Source organism: Rhynchophorus ferrugineus, unplaced genomic scaffold (genome assembly GCF_030347505.1).
Source record: "Rhynchophorus ferrugineus isolate W39M unplaced genomic scaffold, kcgeb_rfMv2 rfM10, whole genome shotgun sequence".
NCBI classification, from domain to species: Eukaryota; Metazoa; Arthropoda; class Insecta; order Coleoptera; family Curculionidae; genus Rhynchophorus; species Rhynchophorus ferrugineus.
Window position 1 is genome coordinate 25,992,653 of NW_027472589.1, and position 18,586 is coordinate 26,011,238.

Genomic DNA, 18,586 nt, shown 5'->3' on the forward strand with positions numbered 1-18,586 from the left:
ATTATTTGAAGTTTCAACTCCACTAAAATAATAGCCACCGAATACAAACTTTTTAAGAGAGGATTAACCGAAGTTCAATACACAGAATTTTGGTGCAAAGCGATTCAGGACTTGAATAGTGCTTAGATTTTATTGCCCAAGTAAGAACAAATTAGTTAAAGTGTAATAACTATCCTGATGGGGTTTATTTCAATAAATAAAAAGTAATTATTCGAATAAACATATTGGCTTCAGGCTGCTTAACAAAGATAGTTTGGATTTTTTTTGGATCTATTAGAGCTCATGGATACAGGAATATACATCCCTCGGCTAACATATTTGAGAAATCATTTACAGCGTTCATCATAAGTTATTTTTTAAAAATCTCATTCGCCTTTAGGAAATTATGAGAAGGATGAACATGAGGGCTATGTATTACCAGGAGTTGAGAAATTGCAAGTTGACTCTAGATCCTTAATTCAGATGTTCAATAATTCATTAAACGAGGCAAGGTAATATGTTATGCCCCAGAGAACTTTTTATTATACTCTCAGTAGGTTTTTGAACTATTTCAGCAGGGAAAGACTCAAAGTTTGCTTTCAGTATAAGAAAACAAAAAGACAGAACTCTAATAGATCCTATTAAATTAATGGCAATAAACAAATATGAAAAAGTGAAGAGACAGAATAGATCATTTTGATTTGTTCGAAAGTTCTTTGTTTACATTTTATTATTTATAGATACATTTATTTTTACAGATTGTATTTATTTTATTAATTTAATTTTATTTAATACATTTATTTCAGAAATTAAATTGTTTTTTATTTCAATTTTATTGGCCAATTAAACGTGACGTCAGGGCTGTTAAGTGCCAAACTTTATCGAAGAGCCAATCAAATGTTTTTATACCAAAAGGTTACTCTTAGGGGGATATAATGGAGGTTTAAATTAACCAATCAAATTACGTGAATGGCGAAAGCAAAACTTTTCTCCAGAGACCCCTATTGAGTTTTCTCTTTATTACTTATTCTTTATTACTTATTATGGTTGCTATGTCTGGTGGGTACGCTGGGTATGACATTCCAGCTGCAACAATGTGTACTTGTACAAATCTTGCAATGTGTAACAGAGTTGTCATGTAAGGAAGTGGATCTGCTTTGCTTTGGATTTGTCACTTGCTAGTGATGATCTTTTTTGTAAGAATACGTCATTCATTTGATGTTTGTCGACATCTGCAGTAAGAATTTCATTTCATTTTAGCAGCTCGTAATACACTGTATCTTGTTTATTACACCAAAGACATAGTAAAACAAATAAAGAGAGTAAAGACAATTGAAAAGACATAGTATTCCGCTTCGGTGTCACTGCGTATGGCTCCTGGACAAACCCATGACTTCTTGCTATTGGTGTTATAGTAGTGTCTACTTTTTATCGCTTATTAGTCACAATACGCTACAGAAAATACTCATTTTTTACATGAGTAGCATGAAATCGCGTTGTTGAAATGATTCGAATTGGCATTTTCAGTTATCACACCAAATAACAATTTTCTCTCTTTTTAACCGACTTCAAAAAAAAACAGGAGGTTCTATTTTCGACTGTATAATTCTTTGTGTATGTTCACAGCTTTCTCCGTCAATTGTGGACCGATTTTCAAAATTATTCTTTTATTCGAAAGGGTACAATTCCGAGTTGGTCCCATTAGGACCTAGTCAGAATCTGATGGTGGAATCCGAGGAAATCGAGAGAAATCCCCAAATTTCAAAGGCACGTACAATGTTTTCATTTTTTATCTAAAATAATAGATATTTGTGTAAAATGTTATTGAAGAACTGATATGACGAAAGACACAACTTCTCAAAAGTTAGGAATTAGATTTCTTTAAATATTATGGGGGCATACAGACAACTAACTGCATATTTAGGTAAGTTGATGAAAGCAGGGACCGGACCCTTCATGGGTTTTTGATGAGTTTGTAGTAAGGTTTTGCAATGCAAAAGCTGTTCTGTTTGCTTTTTAAGCACTAACCATAGCATATGGAAAGCCGTAGAAATATTGCCGGCAACTATCTCCATGGTATATTGGTTAAAGCGTTCAACTCACACGCAAAGATCGCGGGTTCGATTCCCGGCGGAGGCAACGACTTTTTGTTGTTGCTCTAGTTGGGTTAGAACATTTGTAAAATCAACTAGGATAGGTAGCAGCCTGAAGCGTTCTTTATTTTCAATCATTGTTTCTTTATTTTGAACCGACTTCGAAAAATAAATAAGGAACTCACTAAAAAGTAAACATAATAATCGTTGTAATACCTAAATAAAAATAAACAAAAGCCTTATTTCACCTATCTGCTACACGTAATAAATTTTATATTCTGTTATATACACACAATTTAGCTTAATACTTACCTAAACCTATTTATCTATTAACAAAATTATTTTAACCATTAGGCAGTAACATAATTGAATAAAATTTTTGTTTACTTTTATTTAGTAATTTGTGTTAAAAGCTAAGTTTGATTATTACTAAAAAAACTGCTAACATATATAAGTTTTTTTATAGTTTAAACTGAGTTTTTGTTTTAATATTTGTTTCTTTTTCTGACAATTGATCACCCTGAGATTTTTTATCTTTCAGATAGTTCTTCTCATTGACATCAAAATAAGGGATTTTAAACCAAAACCAATCATTGCGGATATGACAGTGCCATGTCACCAAAATTTTCTAAAACTGTCTGATGAGCTTTCACAGCAGATTTCTTAAAATTAAGCAACAGAACAAAGGTACTAAATGCGTTACGTGAATGGCGCCTGTATTCATAAATATATTAAATAACTATAAAATGACTTTAAATGACTAGGCTATTAGATTATGAAGGGAAATAATGAAGTTTGTTAGTATTTCGTATCTTTACCAGTATATATCCCTGATTAAAATATGGGCACCTAATAAAAAGTTTTAAAAAATTATGAAATAGTTTTATATAAATTTATGAAATTTTGTCAAATGTTATGCGAAAAGAAATTAAACGCATTTAAAAAGCCCTCGCCACCATGTATTAACATTTTTAATGTACGTAGTTATATTACTATATAAAAAAAAATACTGTACACAATAAGCAAAAAAAGTGTACCTAAATTTTGTTAAAACAAGGAATATATAGACAATATCTAATTAATGATTAATCGTAATTATAAACAATTCCTTCACCATAACATCGTTATGTTCAAAAGTAAACTAATACAATTAATTAATAACAACTCAACTTTAATTTTAATTTCAACTAAAAGGAAGGGAATAACTTAACACAAAAATAACATCCGATTTTCCAAGTTTTTATTACAACTTAAAAAATCTACAATCAAGTAGTGTAGATTTACGTTTATTAAGTTAACCATAATGAATTAGTTGGACTATGATATTAGACATACAAGATATGCGAGATAATCTATCCAGCAACAACAGAAATCATCAAATATGTTTGTGGCGATCATTATACGTTATTGCTAGTAAATTATCTAGAATATCTAAAAACATTGATATACACTTGTACGATATTTTTTATTTCATCATTTAATGTGAGTAGGTCTCATTGGTTTAAACCTAGCTGGGATTACAATGTGTTTTTTATCATGAAAAGCTATCGATTACAGTCATTACAGTTATCTGACTTAATTTAGATGATATATCTTTAATAACACCCATTTATTTGTGCAATTACAGTACAGTTATTATAGTCGACGCTGTAAGCTACAAGGAGATCGAAAATAACGGCCTAGTCTATGATATTTTGTGCATTTAATACTGAATAGTTTTTCATTATTTCAAAGAAAATTGATAAGTTCGGTTTGAATAAACTTCTCAATTTTTTTAAATGTTTTAATCTAGTTCAGCTATTCAGAATTATCAAATGTTCAAGTTTAGTTTGCAGTTTAAACATGTGTCAGCAGCTGTTAATTACCCTTGAGATACTCAAGATATAGGAAAAGAAGTAGTTAGTTAACTGAGCTTGGAGAATGGTAATGTTCGGAACTATTTGCGGTGTGTGTGGGTTACCTTAGGTATCTCAGATTGATATTCGTTTTAGGAGGAGTAACGTACATTGCATAGCTTCACAATAAAATAAAAGGAGATGTAAATAGTGCTTTACAGTTTCTGATAACCATATGTGGTCCCCTATCACATATATTTTTTTTTTCGTTAATATTTTAATCACAGTTACAAAGGCTGTCCATTTTCAAGTATTTACACATTTTTTTTCATATCTTTCTTTCAGCTATCTTAACCCATGTTGCCGACATAATGTGAAAATACGGAAAGTTTACACGATTCATATAAAAAATTTCTAGAAAAAATAAAAATTCTTCTATGTACACGTTCTTCCATCGGAAGAACGTAATAGGACAAGGAAGGCAAGAGTTTTAAATCATATCGCGTGACGGAATGATTTTTTCAATTCCTAGTTTGTTTAATTGTTATTTATAATTAATTAATTATAATATAATTGTTTAATAAAATAAAACGTAATCGGTAAATAGTTGTTCTTCTATTTAAACTCAACCCCTATTAATTTCATCATTGTAATTAAAGATTGGATATTAAAACATTGTTTCAAAAATCCTTCACCATTTTATAGTTATTTTACATTATTACACAAAAACAGTTGTTCCATAAATTTTATCGCAAAAATAAAAAATACCACACATTTAATAAGAAATTGCAATATAAATGTGTACGGCTTTTCTCATTCTATTCAGTCTAACTATTATGATTGATTTTTGAATTTTAAAATTTTCAGGATATTCAAAATGGAACATACATAAAATTATAGATCACATATAGAACTAACTAATTTGGTATATATACTAGAAAAGCGACTTGTTTAATACCGTACTATAGTTTTAAAGCTCATTCGCCATTTTATTTTTATTTAAAATTGTGAACCTTTTATAAAGAATAAATATATTCTACACAATTAGCGTTAAAAAAATGCTCAGGATACGTTACTTCAACGTAATTAATTTAAAAATGACACGCAATATATTATCTATAGTAGTTATAGCAAGCCCCTACGCCATTTCATCATAAAGAGTATGAATATCAAGATTTACAGCCTTCCTTGTTCTATAAGTAATGTACAAGAGATTCCACACACATCGATACATATACTATGTATATATTATATTATATATAGATATACAAATACATCCATTAGTAGTATTTAAAAGTATGGTCATTACATATATACCTCATCAGTAAAACATGTAATAAAAATATAATTAACTCTTAATGAAAGTTATACCAGGTGTTTCAAGGACCCGACACCCAATTTACAAAAATTGATATATATATTTCTTATATAATCTAGACACCTATAGTAAATATCTTCAGTGCAGGAATACATGAAATTAACAAAATACAATATATAGTATATATATAATTTTTTTGATATTTTGGTATTGTCTAAAGTAGCTTTTCTTACACTCATTCAAAGGGTCTACACATAGCTTAGGCACAGGGGCTTTCGGTTATACAACCGTGCATACATCAAGCCCTACATTACGGCCGTACCCTGTGTACAGTAACATCGAGGAACGAATCGAGCTAGCTTGGAACAATAAGCGCTTTTTTTTTTTCGTTTTACACATGTTTTTTTGTTAATTATTAATTAATCAATGAAGAAGCTCGTAGTGACTAGGACAGAACACGTGCGGACGGAAAATACGTGCGTATAAATATATTTTGTCGCTATTTAACTTAAGTTAATATCACCAGTGCTCATAAGAAACAAAACGTGACTTTATTGCTCGATTAATATACATGGAGAGAGGAGTGGCGTTTTTCTGCTGATAGCAATAGGCTAAATTGGCTGGTTATATGGCGAAACAAAATTGTGTGACTTTAAGACAAAGTGGAAAATAGCAATTTTCAGGGCTCCTTCACCATTTTATAATTATCAGTATTTCTGTTTTAAACAAACTTTTACCGAATACTACTGCTTGTAAAAGTAAAATACATAAAATACTTAATTGAGCGAAAAGTTGAATACTATATGATACAAAATATATCAATAAATAATAAATTTAAGAAAAAACACTCACCATTTCGTAGTTAATATCAATTAAATAATATGTATAATTTAAAATTGATAAAATATAGCATACTGACATTCTAAATATAATTACTTAACATAAATATACAATTTTGTGTGGTAAAATATTTCTTTATTTCATTGTTAAAAAATAATTATATTACAAAACGACAAAAAATGTTCTTTGTCGTAAAATTTATTTTATGATTTTTCTATTTATTATGCTCCAAAATAAATGAGAAATATTCTTGCTTTGTAAAAAGTTTGTTTATGTTGTACTTATGATAATTGAGTTATGCATAGCTTTTTTGGGTTACTGTATATAAAAAACCGATTAAATTATTCTCGTGTTAATAAAAATACGATGAAAAATAAAAAACTCACAATTATCACACAGCGTTTACAGCGTTTTTATAGTAGACACAATCAACCGTTTTCCTGGATACAAAAGTGAATTTTTTAGGCCATATACTTTTTTTCATTTAATTATCCATAAATCTATCGAAATTTCATACTCTCTTTTGACAGTGGTACAAAATTTATAGTGATCAGTGTTATTTACATTACATAAAGATAAATGAAAAAATCAAATAATTAAGATTAAATAGAGAAAGAATATTCAAAAATCAATATTCAGTAATGTAATAAATGAAGACATCTAAATTAAATTTAATATTTGTTATAATATAATTTAATAGTACACATATCATTCACCATATCATCGCTAACTCAAAATATCATAAAATTGAATGAAATGGAATATACTAAGTTTTATTATTAATCATTGCGAGAATTTTGTATATAAAAAATTACTTAAAATTGAGTTGAATTAGAAAATAACATACCACTGATAATTTTTGGGTAGTAAAAAGTTCCTTCGCCATTTCGTAGTTATTCCAATATATTTGTAAGCACAATTATTGAGTACCATATAAAGCCAATGAATAATTATTCAGGTACAAGAAACGAAACGGCGTATGCTTATTCATCGAAGCGATAGAACAATGTTCAGTCTTGACACACGCTCGCGGGCACAGAAGCTGTCAAACACGCACATCACATTTACAAATACAAATCGATACTTAAAATTATTAAAGCTTTCAAAAAGGCGGCGTTTTCATTATGTGTTTTTTTGTTCTTTTATTATTTTTTTAAAGGTTATACACGAACACCGAATACAAATCCAAGCTATCTTGATTCGTTCTCGTCTTTGAAACAAAAATTATAACGTCCACACAGACCGTATAACTGGCTGGGTAACGTATTGTGCTGCGATATGACTTGCAAATCGGTCGGTCAGCGTTAGTTATGTCAGTTTTCGTTCAACTATCGGTGACATAGTCGGGCCCTTTGTATAAACAACACTCTCTTGTTTATTCGACTTACAATATGGGATTGGAGAATTTTAAACAGGTGGTAGATTGTATCGGGCCAGCGGACAAAATGGGTCATTGAAATAACAGGAAAACTCGATGTTTTACTAATAATTTGCATATTTAGTTTTGAAATAATAAATCCTTGTCGAAATTAATATATATATAAATATATATATATATATATATATATATATATATATATATATATATATATATATATATATATATATATATATATTATATATATATATTGTATAATATAAAAATTTACAGATAAAAGTTTTTAAAGTTATTAAAATTTTAAAAAATTATATTTTTTACTTATCAGAAGTAGATATAGATCAAAGAAAATGATAAAGAACTGAATGAATTATATATTATCCACCTAACCACTGCACCACTAATAAGACCGAAAATTTTCTTGCTTTCTTTAATACTTTGAGTAATAGATTGTTTCTTAGAAGAGACTATAATATATCAAAGGGCAAATAATTAGTCAAATCAGTGAAGACAAGAAACTCTGAAGAAAAACTTGCAGAGAAAAAGGAGTTATGAAAGAAAAACGGAAACAAGCAAGCAGAAAAATAGCATAATATTTGACAAAGTGACAAAACAACTACATGAACTTATCCGCAACGAAGAAAAGAAAAGCAATAACTACCAAGCAAGAGTATTTGAAAAATCTGAGACCTGAACTTAGGAAGCGGAATAATAACTATGGAAAGCAATCAAAAGAGTTAAACAAATAATAATAATAATAATAGGGTAAATTACGCGCAGGTTATGATCTTATAACTGGAAATATTCTACAAGCACTACCAGAAAATGGCATAACATTAATAATACTTTGTATCAATTGCAATATTATGAATTAATCGTTTCCCTAACATTTAGAATGTGATTGGAATCTTGACCCTAAAACTCGAAAAGTAACCAAAAAGCTCAGATCTATACCAATCCATAAAAATATTACCTGCTAACTTAAATCTTTGAGAATATTAAGACAAGATACTTGTACTTGGCAGTGTATATAACAGTGCATCATAGAAATTCCAAACACACCTTATAAACTATAACTCTGACTGAAAACTTGGCGTATTACCTTACATAGAAGAACATGTCCACCAGCGAATGTCAAATCCAGCACATCAGTTTAAAGTTTTTCTGTTCTTTATTTAAAAAGTTTTTTTGCTACTGCTATACATAGAGTCCCAAAGGATGCTTGCAGGCCTCTCAGAAGCAATGATGAAGGAAGGTGTTTTCATTGGACCACATATTAGATGGCTACCAATTCATCCAAAATTCATGAAGGCTATGACGGGTCCTCCAAACCAATGGTGAATTTCTTTTAAGGGGATTATAGAGACATTTTTGGATAATCATAAAGACCCTAACTATAAACCTAACCTGTATTATTCCCATATTAATAATTCATAAATCGAGACATCCTCATATTGTATGTCCATAATATTAAAAACTTGTCTGTAAACTGATTTACCACTTTATAAGCTTATACTAGTGAATATCGTAATAATATAATGAATATATGAGATTATGTGATTATTAAAAAATAGAAAACTAATAATAAAAATAAAAATATACAATAATAAACAGATATTGATTTTTAAACATAAATTACTAAGAAACCTACAAGAAACCACACAGTGTTCATTAATATTTCAATGTGTCATTTACTATTTCAACATATACGCATTAGTTTAACAGAAATACTGAAATGTAATAATAAGTAATATATCAAGAATTCTATAATCACTAAATTAATACATTTAATTCAAGCATTATACGTAATAGTTTTTGACAATAAAAACAGATATATTACTAGAATTTTGAAAGAACTATAAATGTTTTTAATCAAAATTTCCAGAGAAATAAATTTATAAAAGGGTATCGGTAGATTGCATAAAATAAAATTAATGGCTCTGCCTCCTAGTAATACTCCCAGTCTCCTATAAACTATTGGGAAGGTGTTTATGAAGATCATACCCAACTCATTTAAAACCAAATGAGGACGTGTAGATAAGATTTTCGGGATATCCCATCTAATGGAGGAACACATTAGATTGTTATTTGACATTACAGTTATAGTATTGACAGTTACTTTTATTGGTTTTTGCTCTGCTTTTGACTGTATATACTGTCCATCAACTTGGAGAGCTTTGGAAGCCAATTAGGCGCTCCTAAAAATTATTACATGTCTTCAGGCACCTCACCATGGTTCCATTAGCTGTGTGCTAGTGAGAAATGATGTGTTATTACACATCACAATTATTATTTTTCAATATAGTAGTGGATGTAATTGGACAACAGACAAAATATTCAATGTGATGCTATAAACTCTTTGTCCAATCCGATGTTTGCTAATAGCCATATGGCTATATAGCCATGAGTATTGATGAATAAAATATCAAAAGTATTGACTACTGTCTGATCATCTACTATGTAAGTACTAACTGAATCCAGTTAGAGTATGTGATGGTATTTAAATACTTGGAATCAGTAATGCATGGGAAAAAGTGGCATCTAACATATCGACGAAGTTGCGCGAGTTTTTGATTCTCCAAGATGGTGCTTGTGGAAGGAAGGAAATATTACAATCAAGTCCAAAATTCGCATCTTTCGAACGTTTATCTTGCTAATTCTTTGATATAGCTCTGAGACTCGTTAGACGCCGTAATATTTTATCGGAAAAAGTGGCATCTAACATATCGACCAAGCTGCGGGAGTTTTTGGTTCTCAAAGATGATGCGTGTGAAAAGAAGGAAATATTACAATCAAGAGTAAAATCTTTAGAACGTTTATCTTGATAATTATTTTATATAGCTCCAAAGGCAGGCTCCATAGCTCGTAAGGCAAATTTTTCATGTTTTTTTTCTAAGATAATATACAAAGTCATTCGTTCAAGAGTAAACAATATATGCACAGTTTAGGAACAAATTCAGAGATGTAGATTACAATGGCTGAGACATGCCTGTTGTAAAAAAGATAAACGAATTCGACAGAGCCCAAAGACGCAGTGAACAGCAGCAGCGAAAGAGCAGCTCCGGGAAAGGCATAGATGAAGATCATAAAAACGGAGCAGAAAATCAAGAGCCTAACAATGTCCGAGGTCTGAAAAATATCGTGAAATGCCTGTACCTCAATAGTAGGATATTGGTTGTGTAGATAATATCTCCTAGCACTGCCTATGAATTGTTGATGATGAACGCTTACTTCAAACAAATTTATATTTCGCTGAAAATCAAATAAAAAATCTATTTACTCAGAAAAAGAAATATTCCTGATTAACCTGTATTAACATTATTATTTAATAATGTTCAGTAATATTTATTAGTTGGTAAGATTATGATTAAATGATAAGTCGAAGAAAAACTAAAGATAGAAGAAAGAATAGAAAAAATAACATAGAAAAAACTGAAGAAAAAATATAAATAAATATTGCAGAGAAATAAAGTAGCTAGCCAAAAGATATTACGCCAGCTTGGAAGCGACAATGGGTGATACGACAGGACGATCCTACCGCTGCGGTTTCGAATCTCGCAGGGCATTCATATAATTTATAGCCAGTCCAATAAAACAACCAATACACGTCATAGATGACGTCGAATATAGTGCAAATTACAGTTTGTAGAAATATCATATTATGGAGAATTTGGCTCGGACTTTTACTTCTCATTTTATCCTAGTTAAAAGGAGATAGGATGATGTCTGATGCTTCGGAACATGTAGATTCAACAGATTCGATTTGGGTTGATATCGATCGGCCCTGTTGTCAAGTGTTTACAAAATTCTTCAAAACATTAATTATTATCACTAAAGATTATAAATCGGTCTCTAATCAGTTAAAGTGCGTTAGAGAGGTAAGTATTGATACTATTAAATATTAAGTTGCTGGGACTTAATATTAATACATGCGCTCTGATTGAAATCTCCAAAAAAGTGGAGAAAAATGTAATGTTGGATCTACCAAAGAGAAATTATCCATCTACGAAGTTGGTGATGAAATAAGATCACCTTGATGTGATCAGGGACGTATCTTTAGAAAATTTCGAAACATGCAACTCTTTGAAGGTTATAGATTATCCCTTCATACACTGCTAGGAAACATATGTTTTAAATTGTGTAAAGATAACCGACGAAGAGAGCTAATGGAAGTTCCAGATAATGCTTTTAAAAGAATCCTTTTTTAAAGGCACATAATAAAATTAAGGTTCATTATTTGAATGTGTATATCTAGGAAATATAGATACTCTAAATTAGAACATGATAAGACTAATAAAAAGAGTGCAAGGGCAACAAATGTTGATGGATAAAGTTAAAAATTAGAATAATATTTGAAAAGGTTTTGTTAGTCATAATTTTTTTTAAATAACTGAGTACAGATATATCATTCTTCATTCTGGAATCAAGAATGGTTTTATTACTGGAGCAGAGTTGTCCAAGGGCCATGGCCAAGAACATAGAACTTGGAGGAACCATCAGTTATTATTATGGACAATGTCCCATATCATAGCATACTGGTGGAAAAGATTCCAACAAGTGAATGGATAAAGCATGTAATTACGGAAAGGCTTGCAAAATATACATTTTGTTGAAAAAGCTTTGAAGAGTGTACTATTTTATATTGTTACTTGGTTATAGTTTACTTTTTTAGAAATCTGACTGAAAAAAAGATACACTGTAGATTAGACCTTCCTAACAATTTAGTGATTAAACTCCATATAAATACAAAGTAAATCAAAGTAAAGACAACCCTACACCATCAATTATTGTGGCTGTATACTAAAATGTAAATATCTGTAGTTGAAGCCCTTCGATAATATATGCATTATATATATTATATTATTCCTTACGAGTAAAAAATAAACCATATGTGAAATTCGATGCGGTAACATTAGGTAACATTGGTGTATTGGCTGTTTTATTAGGCGGGATTATATATTTCTGATTGTGTCTCTAGGCAACAGTGTAAAATCCGACAAAGAATAATCATTCCAGTCACGCCAGTAATCAGGCTGGATAAGACCGGATGTCTTCTGGGATGATCCTTATATTGTTCGCTGGCGAATCAGTAGACGCTTAAGGCTGAGGACAGTGGTTAAGAGCACAAAATAAAAAAGAAGCACAAGATCGAGATGGTTCGGTGAAATCTAAATATGATTGGTTGGAAAAATAAATGGGAGAGAACGGAATGAGAAAAAAAATGATAAAAAGGCAAAGGAAACCGCGTACAAAAACTGGAACTGGACACTATAAAGTACCTAGAATGCTTGTTTAGAAGCTGCTATAGCACTTCAAAATAGTATCTTTAAACCGCCATATTAAAGCGGTTTTAATAAATCAGCTAAATATCTATAATTTTGATAAAACCTTTTTCTTATATAGATCACTGAACATATTACCTTCCGACCTTTCAAATATTTATCTTCGTATCATCATCAAGAAGCACATTAAATCGTTACCCAACCTTAATATACTCGTGTGGTCTGCTTCTATACATAACTGGACGCAAACTTCTTCAGTGTTGGAAGGAATGTCGTTAAGATTTGTTTTTTTTTTTGAAAACTAACATCTGCTCTCGTACGCTCGCCGAAGGAATGTGATGGTGCTGGTTACATTATTTCTTAACTCAACATCCTCTACATGATTCCGCCCCTTCAGGGGTGGAACAGTCTTATTTATAAATAACCCTACTTGACTAAACACCAAATTTAAAGCTTTTTACGAAGTGTGTGGGGGATAGGAGGTGGGAGGGCGCATCCAGCCGACTATATCCATACTCCGGTGTGGTGGGAGACCCCTCTGCCATGGGCAGTGGTCGCCCTGACCACCGTTGCCATATCTCCTCATCATAACTCGTACACTTCCCTGCCATTAGCTCGGCCTGATGTGCATCTTTAACAGACAACGTATGAGTGATGGGGTGATATATTTGTGAGTTTCTCGTCGACCTTTGGTTACATAGTTCAAAAATGTACGGTGTATTGTTTGAAGAAATGTAAGAAGATGTGAGTGTTAGCCGTTGTAGAAAATGTGTGCTGGTGAAATGAATGAGTGTTTTTTTATTTATTTAATTTTTTTTAAATACTTGGATCTGTCCGTGACACTCATGAATAAAGCATAGAATCATAGGAATAATATCCATGTAGTCCCAGTTTTGCTATATCTTGATCGCTAAATATTGAGAATTATTTATAATACTAAATATTATTAAGTTCCTTAGGTGGCTAAATCAGTCTTAGTTCTCAAGAAAAAGTTATTGGTGTGTGGCCTAAACATTAGTTCTAGTAAATAATACAAAAAAAACTATAAAGAAATGGAAATTAAATCATGTTCATTTAACGCACAAAATATCGAGAATTTAAAAGGGTATCTTAAATGGACGCATGCGAAACAGTGTTTTAGTTTGTTAAAAACGAGGTAAATGAGGTAGTAAAGTTGAAATTTGGCACTTTCTGCTTTCAGAAGGCTACTCTAGAAAATAAGAAGGCGTAGAGAGTACGTGGGTTTATATTTGGAGGAAGTAGAAAGAAGAAGAAGAGGAAACAATTTGATTTATATACAAAGAATTTCGGTTTAATTTTTTTCGATAAAGTTTTTGTTGAAAGCGTGTCTTTAACGTAATATGGCTCACCAAAGCAAAACTTTAAAAACTTATAAACAATCATGTTAACTGTTACTGTCTTAGTTAAAATGATTTGTTTAAATATTAGGACATCTCAGGTGTTGCGTCCCAGGATGTTGTACCGTTTCAAATAGAATGCACATTTTTCCTAGGGATCCTTTTAGCAATAAATAACGAAAAATTTATGGGAATCTCTTGTGAGGTCTTCAATAAGAGCCAAAGGGATTGTAATGAACATTTTACACAGGCTGACTACAAACCGAAATGTGGAAGAGCACTGCTTAACAGGGATACGGTTTCCAGTTGTTATTTAAATTGTAATTCATTTATAATGTTAATTATATGTAACTGATTTGTGAAATACAACAAGCCTCTATTTTAGCTGTGCCATAGAAGAAGGAAAACATTGATTCAAATATGTTAGAAAATATTAGTGAGTTGAACTGTGAAGTTACAAAGCCCGGCAGTATGATGGATGTAATTTGGCAATGCCAGAGACTTTTTTTACTTTCTATGTAAATGATATCTTGACTGTTCTATAAAATTCCCACATTATTCACAAAACTTTACAAGCAGTCTGTCTGACTCTATTGAGCATTTTCAACGAGACGCGATTAGAAGGATGACAGTTAGATGTTGTTTGTTTTGGTGAACAGAATAGCAAAAGGCAAAAATGAAACATATTTTATTGCAAGATCTAAATATAACACAGCTTATATGGATGAAGTACAATTTTGTACTTATAATAAATATTTGACAAAAAAAAGATTTAAAAAGACATTTGAAAATGTCTCTGTATTTGGGCGAGTTATATTTAAGATAATATAAAATGTTCCATAGTCAATAGTTTATTGAATTTTGTATATTTAAAAGTTTAAGTCTTGTGTTATATTACGTTTTAATGTATTGTTAGTATAATATACTGTCATTAAACATAGAAAATTCCAAAAATTCTCTTTTGAAATAATATTTGCAATGTAAATTTTACATACATTTAAATAAAATGTATTTTGAAACTTTTTTTGAATTTTTATTTTTACTATTTTTTTTACTACTATTATTATTAATAAAATATTTTAAATTTCCCGCTATTCAAATTGTCAGTCGCGCCCTCTGGTAGCAAATGAACGCTAAACTTGTTTACAGGTAATATATGGGAGACACACTTCTAATTCCTCAGTGTTTTGTGATTCAACATTTAAACATTTTGACTGATTAAAATCTATAAATTATAATGGGGCAAAAATCCCGCTACCATTTTGATTGTGTACCATCTTGGTTATGTGACGTTTGGTTCAGTTTCGCTTTAACCATTGTGTTGTGTAGATGTCTAAATTGTATTATGGATAAATATACACAAGAACGAGCAAAAACAGTGACAATATTTATTGAAAATAATCGTTCCATTATTGCCACTTTGGAAATTGCATCAATTGGAGCGGGACTTTTGCCCAACCCTATATTAAATTGCTAACTATACAGGCCTGACAGAAAAAAGCTGTTTGAGTAACTGACCCCTATGTATTTTGGTATGGTGAAAACGAAAATAATATGAAAACCAAAACACCTTATTTAAAAAGACTTTACAGGAACTTTGCTCTTTAACAATTAACATACGTGATAACAGAGGCTGTGAAAACAATGGAGGAAAGACTGGGAAACGTCTTAGTTTGTTGAATATTGATAAAAAGAAATCAATAAACGATTTTCACTCCAATCTATGAACCGACTCAGTGGAGATCTGGTTGGTTTTATGCCAAATTTGAATCTAAGTAGCAGCCGAAGCAGTTGATGCGAAAGAAAAAACATCGCATTTAGGATGCGAAAACATCATCTCAATCATAAGAAACGTAAAACAATTACAATCGAATATTACTCCAACTTTCCCTCGTTTAAATCCGCTCTTTTTGACCTTATTATCTTGTTTTGGCATACTCGGGCTTTTATCTGTTCCTAAATTTGGAGATTTTAATTCGCAAAAGTACTTGACACCCAATGAAAAGGTTTAAGAGCCGTAGATGTATAGCATTCAAAACTTTCACTTGCTGGGGTAAATAACAGGTCAATTGAAAAGTCCCCGGCCTACCATAGTAAAACACATTTTTTAGCAAGATTAGTTTTTTTATTCAACATAATTCCCTTCAAGGATGATACACTGATTATACCCTCCTACTTTTCGATACCATTTTTGTAGTACGATTTGTCCTTTGTTTCACAATAGGCCCCAGTTTCGACAATCACCTCTTCATTCTTCCCAAAAAATATATTTTTTTCATTCTTTTGGGATCTGAGAACAGGAAATGGTCGCTGAGAGCCAGATCTGAAGAATACGGCGGATGAAGAAGTAATTCATGGATTTTTGACACAGTGCATTGTCTTGGTGAAGCAGCACTTTCTTTTTCTTCAAATGCGGCCGTTTTTCGGCGATTTCGTCCTTCAAACGGTCTAATAACACTATGTAATAGTCGCTGTTGATGGTCCTTCCTTTTTCAAGGTAGTCAATGAAAATTATTCCATGCGCATCCCAAAATACAGACGCCATAACCTTGCCAGCCGACTGTTGCGTTTTCCCACGCTTTGGAGCGGGTTCATCGTGTGCAGTCAACTCGGATGACTGTCGATTGGACTTCGGAGTGAAATTATGAAACCATGTTTCAACCATTGTCATATATCGACGCAAAAACTCGGGTTTATTACGCTTGATCATCTTCAAACACTGCTCCGAATCATCAACTCGTCCTTGTTTTTGGTCAAAAGTGAGCTCGCGCGGCACCCACTTTGCACAGAGCTTTCTCATACCCAAATATTCGTGAATGATATGATGTACACGTTCAGTTGAGATCTTTAGAGTGTCTGCTATTTCATTCAATTTCAATTTACGGTCATTCAAAATGATTTTGTGGATTTTTTAAATGTTTTCGTCGGTAACAACCTCTTTTGGGGGTCCACTGCGTTCAGCGTCTTCGGTGCTCATTTCACCACATATAAACTTAGCATACTAATCCTTGATGGTTGATTTTCCTGGGGCAGTTTCCAGAAACTCGGCATCAAGCCAAGTTTTTGCTTCAACTGTATTTTTTCCCTTCAAAAAGCAATATTTTATCAACACGCGAAATTCGTTTTTATTTTTTTTTTCTTAATAACAAAAGTTACTTCACTGAAAATTATATAATTCACAAACTAATGATCCGACAGCTGTCAAATTTATACTCGCATCTTTTGAGGGTTACAGTTAACTAAAAAAAATGGATTTAATTCTAGTAGCGCCATCTATGTGTCAGGCCGGAGACTTTTCAATTGACCTGTTACTGGTGATACAGAAATATAGAGACAAAGAAAAAAATATAAAAATGTAGAAAAATTTAAAAAAATTGGCTTCTTTACTCTCGTATATACCACATTGGTTAGCGCAACCAAACACACCCATAAAAAAACCTGTATTTTTATATACTATAGTTGTTTTTGATAAATATTCTTGAAAGTTAAATGCTACATCTTGGAAAAATCAATAAAAATTTTAAATTAGTGTTATAATGTTAAATGTTAAAAAAATATTAATATGTAAGTTATAGGTGAAGAGTGACAGGATGATTAAAGCTTATAAACAGAGATGTATGGATAAAAGGCTTAAACTACGTTATTTTGTTCATAATAAGAAATAGAGAATGAAGAATTGTTTACCTATCTGTGAATCGTTTGCTGCGTCCGCCCTCGTTAGCTCGTTGGGGACTGCAGTACATGTTGTAGCCCGGAATAATATGTACCCTGACATCACCAGATGGTCTCACGCCTTCAGGTCTCTGTCTTCTCGAAAATGATACGGTGGTCTTGCAGCAACAGTACTAGAAATAAACGTTGATCACATCGAAGAATAGTCCAAAAAGTGGATATGAATAATTTCAAAAACTAAATATTATAAGTACGAGGGGGAAACAAATATAGACGGCAATTTTGTAAAATAAATTTATTGATCAATGGTTCAGAAACTAAACATTTAGCATTTTTTGATGTAGTCACCTCCGTGCTTTACACACTTTTGCCACCGATTTGGATGAGGGCGAGTTGAGCGAATTTCACACATACTCCTCTACTTCTTCATTTCTTTCAATTATTTTGCCTCCAAGTGATTCTTTCAATGACACAAAGCAAAAATATCACAAGATGATAAGTCAGAGCTATAAGGAGGGTGATAGAGGCCTTCCCAGCGCATTTCTTCCAACTTATTCTTTGTCAAAACTGCGCTGTGTGGCTTGCTATTAGCATTAGTTGATGCCTTGTGCAACAAGGTATCTCGCGCATAACTGAGTGCTGTACTGCAGACAAAACCGAGCAGGGCTGCTACCCACACCGGTTTACACTCGATTTTAACAACATACAATACATTAAATCTTACTGAATTCACATAACATATTTCATCTTCAGTGTCGATGTGGATTTGTCTTCTGGACTAATACATAACTTTTTGAGCTTGATATTGTCATAGTCGAATCACTACTCATC

The 18,586-nt window shown here is 31.5% G+C and overlaps 1 protein-coding gene across 1 annotated transcript in view; it reads right to left on the bottom strand.

Annotated features, from left to right (window-relative positions):
* Positions 1-7,774: 7,774 nt before the first annotated feature.
* LOC143203934 (melatonin receptor type 1C) overlaps positions 7,775-18,586 on the bottom strand; it is a 109,269-nt gene continuing 98,457 nt past the window's right edge. The window contains exons 6-7 of the mRNA XM_076416267.1: positions 17,768-17,928; positions 7,775-13,356 (exon numbers count right to left, since the gene is read on the bottom strand). Of these exons, the coding sequence (XP_076272382.1) occupies positions 13,311-13,356; positions 17,768-17,928 (207 nt within the window). The 3' untranslated portion in view covers positions 7,775-13,310. The remainder of the gene's footprint in view (positions 13,357-17,767; positions 17,929-18,586) is intronic.